The sequence below is a fragment of the Henckelia pumila genome, unplaced genomic scaffold (genome assembly GCF_033568475.1).
Source record: "Henckelia pumila isolate YLH828 unplaced genomic scaffold, ASM3356847v2 CTG_674:::fragment_3, whole genome shotgun sequence".
In the NCBI taxonomy this organism is placed as follows: Eukaryota; Viridiplantae; Streptophyta; class Magnoliopsida; order Lamiales; family Gesneriaceae; genus Henckelia; species Henckelia pumila.
Genome location: NW_027331881.1, coordinates 308,861 through 316,770, shown reverse-complemented (window position 1 = coordinate 316,770; position 7,910 = coordinate 308,861). Strand labels below are relative to the sequence as shown.

Here is a 7,910-nt window from a genome sequence, read left to right as displayed (position 1 = left end):
CAGAATAGTATTTATGTGCCATCTCTATCAACTCATCAGGTGACTGTCAAGATGAACGGAAATCAGAGCAGTCTATCAAAGATGTGTTATAAGACAAACAATCAAATGAACTTTTTTACACATTCGCAGGGACAAGATCCATTTAATTTTGCAGGATATATATTATCCTCTGAATCTAATTTCAACTATCTAGTCGAGAAGAGATAAATGGCAGGAATGTACAGGGCTAGTTGGAGGATACACATAAAAATACCGACAACCACCTTAAAGACTGAAGACCAGTTTCCGATTCCTTGAGGCGCATATATGATGCTTCAGGAATAAACCTTTTCCTCATTAGTTCCTTCCTCCTCATCTTGGTTCTCGAGTTCCTTTTTGTTTTCATCAAAATTGTCATTAGCAGTCATCTCCTTATTCAGATCAGTTTTGTTGCTCCGACCATCTGCTTTCTTTTTAAAATCCTTCAGGAGCCCATGCTTCCCGAGACCTTTTACAGCTGGCTCTACTTTAGTTTCTTCATTCTTTTTTGACTCATTTTTTCCAGAAGCCTGATTTTGCAGGTGTTGCACCCAACAGGCACCAAGCTCCCATCTAATGGACTTTCTCAGTTTAATTTCTTCTCCTAGCAGTTTGTCCAAACTTTCACTTAAAACCTTCCTCACCAAAGGCCTACTGGACAATGATTCTTCGACTTCCGCATTCTGGATTCTTGGAACTGGGCCAGATGATTGGGGTGTGCTAGACTTGTGCAACAGCATTCTCAAGCTGCAAACTCAGACTAAAGCACCATGATCAATTGCCCAAGATAGAGTAGTTACACTATGAAATCAATTCTCATTATCCTTGTATGGATTACATGATTTCATTTTCCAGAGTAGATAAATTTGGTAAGTTAAATGTTGAAAGTGGAGCATGTTTCACTGACCTATTAACATTTAACGCATTTGCTCCTCCCTCTGGGTGATCCTCAATGTCAATATCTTGAGGAATGGGACTACCCTCCCAATTCACCTCTGTTGAAACTTTCACAATAGCTGTATAGCCACAGTGCCTAACAACGACGACTCCCAAAGTAGAAGTATCCTGAAATAAAAATGATTTCATAATGCAAAATTTATTGTTTCAATTATTAATACAACTTGCTGAGACATCTAGAAAGAGAATTGGAAAATTGTAGACAGACAATGAACAGTTGCACTCTCATCTGCAGTGATTCCTTTAATCAAGTTTCTCTTAGTCAGCTCTTCATCTGATAGTCCAAGAACCTGGCTTCCGTCATTTTTGCCATCCAACTTTGTGCTTGCATCTGGAATATCTTTTGACACGCTTATAAGTAGATCTCCAATTCTTTCCTCATTTAAAACTGATGAACCAGAACAATCAGTAGACTGTAAACTGTTGTTCATGAGCCGTTCGATCACAGAAACTGCTTTACAGACAGAAACATCAACAAATAGACTGTGAGGAGAAATGCTTTTCTATCTCGTATTTGCCTCTCTTCTGCAGTCTTACAAGGCATTTTTGCCAAAATAAGGAATTCTTTTGCCCACGGTCTGCAGTCATATTTTCCAACTCTTCCTTGTCCACCTCCATTCCCTCCCCAATTTTCATCTTCCATGGGAAGTGGAGTGAAGATTGATGAGTTCTCGGCAACAACAGGGGGGACCAGCCAAGTGTTTGCACGGAAACCATATGGAAGATTTCCAAACTGAAATAACAGCATATAATCATTTAATCTCTTCCAAAAATGTTACAGGTTTAAGCACAAAGTCACTCACTTTATTGTGCTCTGTGAAAGCTTTCATGAGAGCCTTGTATGCCTGAGAATACAAAATAGCACCACTCAATTCTGAAAGATTTTAGTTGAATGCAGTAAGAAAATAATACAATTATTCGTCAAAGTATGTTCACTCATTCTAACGAAAATAAAAACTCACTAGAGCTGGCATGCTCAAAACAGAGAAAAGGTTGGGGAGCGGAGCTTTTACCATATACTAGCTGCCTCAGGATAACTAAACTCTCAACAAAATACCAATGGCTAACCTCAATACCGATGAAGCACCAGAGCTCAAACAGCCTCATCAGTGTGACAGTGTAGAACCATGGGCCTTTCAGTGTCAAGTTCGTTAAATTATTGTAGAGTAGCTTTTGACTTACACAAATAGATAAAGCTAAAAGTTTACATCAAGAAGAGAAGCGGGAAATAATATCTCTTCTATCTATTCTTATTTTTCACCCAGAAAGTAACCCCTAACCTTAACCTTATTTGCTTGAAGCTATATCTTTTCCGTTATACCATGCTGAAATTGGACGCTTCTATATTCTACTACAGAAAAGATTAGGAAGATATAATAATATCTGAAGAAAAAATAACTTACAGAATCAAAAATTCTGCTTATCTGCTGCAAGAGGCATATCAACGAGTGGCTCAAAAGATTGCGCTTTCCAGAAGGATAAAAACCTTTATGAGAAGCAACAATTGTTGTTGGCTTCCCACTGCAAATCCGTACCTAAATACAAGTTGTTCAACTTCAGCCATCACCATGTCAACTCTCATGATGAACATATCGTGAGATGAAAGAGAACAATAGAACTGCCACTTAAGAGTTTGAGATGCTAACATCAATTTGAAAGAAATCTTCATCTGTTTTATCTTCAAGGTATGGCCGAGTAGATCTCCGAATGTCTGCAAATTTTACAGACTTACTATTAGCCAACAAAGTACACATCTCTGAGTAGACAGAAGATTGCCGAGCAGCCACAATATCCAATGTACAAATGATTGGAAAAACCAGCACATTACATCTGTATCCACTTATAAAAGGACTAAACTCCCAAATACTAGACAAATCAATAGAAATACAAAAGACTATCCTTCTTGGTGGGAGAACTCCTTCAGCTTATTATTAGCCTATCATAATTGCTTGTGGAGCTGATATGAGGTTGCCACAGGCCCACAATATCCACTCCCTGAGAAGTTGAAGCCAATGGCAAGCCACTTTGAACCGCACTGACTTATTTATCAGTATTCAGGTGCATACATAATCAATGTATAACGTGAACATAGATGGCATTATCGACACTGACCCTATGGGAGACATTTTTCAAGTCATCCCTTCCATTCGTCCACTTCTCAGGGGAGTGACAATATTAAACTATAAAGCCAAGAAAAGAGCCCAAACCCAAAAAAATCCTTGTTTAATTTGGAGACTCCTTCGAGTTATTGGTCACCCCATGTTGCTCAGAATTCAAATTTGTTGCAATAAAATGAGAAGCTCGATGTATACTTCTCTCTTGGCCTACATGCCCGCCACTATCATTTCTCAAAAATAACGCCAACTGTTCATAATGCACATAATCAATCACAAACGTATTTCGTAGTGCATTATACCAATTACCAACACTCACATTGAATCGGCGGAGTGAGGTGAGAGAATGAGAAGAAGTCGTAGAACTGCCCAAGCCTCGGCGGCGGGTACATTAGCCCCGGAGCGGTGTCGCCTTTCTCCACGGTATCCGCTCCGACGGAAGCGTCGGTTGCGTGAACGTCCGGCTTCGAAGGCTTGACCTTCGGAGAGACGACGGTGGAACCGCCGGACTTTTTGTCGGTGGCTTTAGACTTGGGAGGATCCGTCGCCGCATTCTCCGAACCCGGTTCCGAGCCGATCGAACCGTTTTCTTTTGGACCGGATTCCTTGATCACGGTCCGTGGAACCGGTTTGGGGGACGAAGATGAACCGAATGAAGTTGTGCAGGCGATGATGTCTAACAGCCGTCGGATGTGATCCACCGCTTGATCTTCTGTGTAATTCTCTGCGCCAATTTAATTTAATTTAAAATTTAAAAAATAATAATAATTAATTTTTTTCATTTAGGCCCCTTTATTTTCATTTATGTCTTTTATGCCCCTTAATTTGTACTCTCGAATCTCGACCTCTTGACGAAGATGAAAAGATATAAATTGATTACATTACTTTGTTTAATTTAACTTTTAACTTAAGTTTTACGAATGGTTAAAATTATAAAACATTATGCTATTCATATATTTCAGCAGTAAAAATTTATATTTTATTAAGTTATTTTGAAAATATATTTTTTTGGAGATAATGTGAGTCTTGATTATAATTTTTGGAAGGAGTTATTTCGATTATACATGTCCTTAAAATAATTTTTTTAAAAACGAGTACGGTTTCTTTTTAATATTTTATAATTATTTTAAAGTAAAAAATAATATATTCAAATAAATATGATATAATAATGGAATTATCTTGGGAGAAATGAAAATTTGAACGGAAAAATGTGAAAATGAGTGAAAAATGTATTTTTCGGAAAGAAATGGTAAATATTTATGGCATACCTTGAACAATTGTGAGGTGATAGGGTTTGAGAGACGAGATTTCCACTGTGTCTTTCAATTTTGGCCCTCGAATCTACAAAAATAAATCATGTAAAATTCACGAAAAATTATAAAAAAATAATAATAATCCAATAATTTAAATTTAATTAAAAAGTGCGGATTTCAGCATAAATATCTATAATGTTTACCTCATGAGAAAAAGAATAGTTGGTCAAGTGACAAGTCTCCACGTGTACGGCTAAAAGCTTTTTCACGTCTAAAATCTTGTCCGTCGATATTCCCTATAATAATAATAATAATAATAATAATAAAAATAATAATGCTACAAATCGAGCTTCACAATTGTATATTATTGTGGCTTAAAAAAAATTGTATATTATTTGTAAATAAGTGGTTCATCATTAATCTCTCTTCATTTTTTATTTTTTCAATATATTTTTGGGGGAAAACATATTTAAATCTTATTATTATACGCTAGAGAAAAAAGGATTATGTTGCCACTAAAAAAATAAAATTTATGTTGCCACTATTTTTTTTTTCGAATTTTAATTTCTTCATTTCCCTTAGTTTAGTAAATTATTTACCATGTTTTGGATATAAAAACCATATTATCAAGGAAATTTCAAAAAATTGAAAGTTATTAATTCAATATAACTTGTGTTTAAATAAAATTCCCTGCCAATTGTTGTTTTCTTTGAAAAAATACATTAGACTGTACTTTTTCATTTGCAAAAAATCCAGAATGTCAAATTTAAATAAATTTTCTCTCAAATTATTCTCTACTAATTTAAATAATACAAATAAATTATACTAATTACTAAAGTAAAGATAGCTTCTTTATGTTTAAATTATACTATATATTGACCTCAATGTAATAAAAATACTACTAATTAGATGCTAGGTGTTCGATGTTGTTAACTCATCTTGACATATATAAGATATCAGGTTTGAGAAAAAGTCTCGATTTTGATGATAACAAACTTTTCCGGGACCTAAAAAAAAAACAAGAAATAAACAAATAAAACAAAACAACACAACTACTCAAGTTCGGAAAAGGTCGTTTGCATACCTTAAGTGTCACTTGTAAGTCTTCGGGTGTTTCTACCGTTATCTCTATTACAGTTGGTAACACTGTAAAATGTGAAACAAAGGTAGAACAAAATTAATGGTTTAATAATAATAATAATAATAATAATAATAATAATAATAATAATAATAATAATAATAATAATAATAATAATAATAATATAATTTGCATTTTCTAAATAAAAAGGCATGAATATCATATCATCATAATTTTTTGTAAATTATAAAATGAATTCATCGTTGTAATTATCTTGCTGTCTGAACCAAATTATCATATTTATGAACATACCGTGTTCTATAAGAATTGATTCGGGATAATGTAAATGACTAATTTTACAAAATTAAGTAAACAAAGAAAATAATTGTATGCTAATTGAACCTAGTAATGGATAAAATTTCGATAAAATAATTGATTTATATACCTTGGAAATATTCAAAATATTGTAAAAGAATAAAAATTCAAAAACCTTATTTTGAATAGAGTACTAATCCTCTCTTGCCACACATTTTATTATTGATGATATAAGATAAGACTGGCCCATTAATTGGTGAACACTAATTTCATTTTGCAGCCGATTAATGACAAATGAATCATAGATTTCTGAAGATACTTAGATTCAATCTTCTATATATAATACATCTAAAATTAAATTAAAATTTTCAAAATACATGCATTTATGTATGTATATACACAGAAAGAAATTAAAGATATCAAACCTTTCTCTTCCTTCTTCTTCTTCTCCCCTTTGGCCTTGTGGGGTTTAGCCTTGCCAGCTTTATAAGGAGCCATTGGAATTCAAATGAGTCGTCACAAATTTTATATGGCAATGTCACAAATACACAAATTTACTCCATATGAAGTTGCATTACTAAATATATATCCCTTGTTCCCGAATCCGAAAACCCGAAAAATATTCAAGAATTTGGCATGTTGGTGGAGTTGATACACATGAAATGTGACACTTGAATGTGGAAGTTTTTATTTGAAGAAGGGAAGGGAAGTGAATAGAAAGTTGGTGCAGAAAGGTTTGGGGGCAAAGAGAGGGGGCAACTTATTAGAAATTAAATATAAAAAAAGAGAAGAGAGATGGGATAGGAATAGGATAAGGTAACACACAACCCACAAGCGATTTGCTTGCTTCTGTTAAGTTTTGTACTTTCTCAAGAAGAATGTAAGGCTAACAATTTGAGACATCTCGCGCGTCCCAGCTTAGCTTCTTCTTTGGATTATTTATATGTCTCGCAATCACAATCACCACTTATTCTCTCCCTCCACAAACAAATTTTCATTAATACTAGTATTCCGCGGCTGTCTTGTACTCGTACAGTGTCTTTTTTTGTGTGAAAACCAAAATAAATTGTAAATTTTAAAAAATACTGAAAAATTATACGATTTTTCTAAACAAATATTAACAAAAGCACGATAGAAGAAAAATTACAGGAACTCTTGTCATTATGGTCGCGCTAAACCAACATTTCACTTTTCATAATGTTGATCCTATTCGAGATCCTGGAATCTTGTATCTGGAATTTAAAATAAATAGAAGAAAAATAGAGGTTAATTCTTTAAGGACATAGTGATGGAATAAACTAGCTTTATACATTTATAACAAGACAAACAATATCAATGCAGTATTTCAATATGAGATGTCAGGTATCAGTAATAACGTATCAGTATGAAGTATTCCGTCATGTGAAATGCAGTGACCATTTAGGATTATAAAGTGAATATCGTAGGCTAAAGAGGTGACTCCCACCAACATTCGACATAGCACTCTTCCCCACGTACTCGAGTAGGATCCGTACAATCAATTATTTACGAGTCAAAGGGAACTCACATTCCTGGACCGAAATCACGTTGTTCAGTGGACTAACAATCCCTTACATAGATCGTTGTCTAGGCTCAAGTCATTCATTATTGCATTCATTCAATCATTCAGTCAATAGCTGATCGATAACCTATCAGGAACCAATAACATACTTGAAATCAAATATGCAGTGAAATATGATCAATAAAACGAGAAATGTCTTAGATGATGCAATATATGAATAAATCATAGTTTATAGAATTTTACCGTAAATACCAAGTCAAATGCAAAATAATGATATTGAAAAAACAGTAATAAACTTCATCTAAAAAACTTACTATTCTGAACCAGTTGATAAGTCAAAGCTAATATAATTTTCTATAAACATAATTCAAGTGATTTTACATCGGTTAGGAACTTAGGACCGGTAGTGATTGTTGGAATCTTTTAAAACTCACTTTTGAACAAAATTTGTACCGAAAAGTTTCGATTAAAACTTTACAAATTAATAACAATTAAAATGCAATTCCAGCTCTCCAACTTATGAGCTCTAAACCCACAAAAATTCCTCTTAAATGTGTGAAATAAACACTTTCAAATGTTTCTATTATAGGCAAATTGACACCCCTTTGATCTATTGTCAGATAAACACATTTTGA

The 7,910-nt window shown here is 33.9% G+C and overlaps 1 protein-coding gene across 1 annotated transcript; it reads right to left on the bottom strand.

Moving 5' to 3' along the window:
- Nucleotides 1–263: 263 nt before the first annotated feature.
- On the bottom strand, nt 264–6,615 carry LOC140873594 (protein REDUCED CHLOROPLAST COVERAGE 2-like; the record flags this gene model as incomplete). The annotated part of the gene is given in 13 exon segments (XM_073276774.1): nt 264–346; nt 348–765; nt 926–1,083; nt 1,185–1,465; nt 1,468–1,708; nt 1,779–1,820; nt 2,379–2,510; nt 2,622–2,686; nt 3,409–3,813; nt 4,358–4,430; nt 4,546–4,638; nt 5,427–5,488; nt 6,161–6,615. Coding segments are annotated over 13 exon segments (2,126 nt in total), but the record flags the coding sequence as incomplete, so codon positions are not given.
- Nucleotides 6,616–7,910: the final 1,295 nt, after the last annotated feature.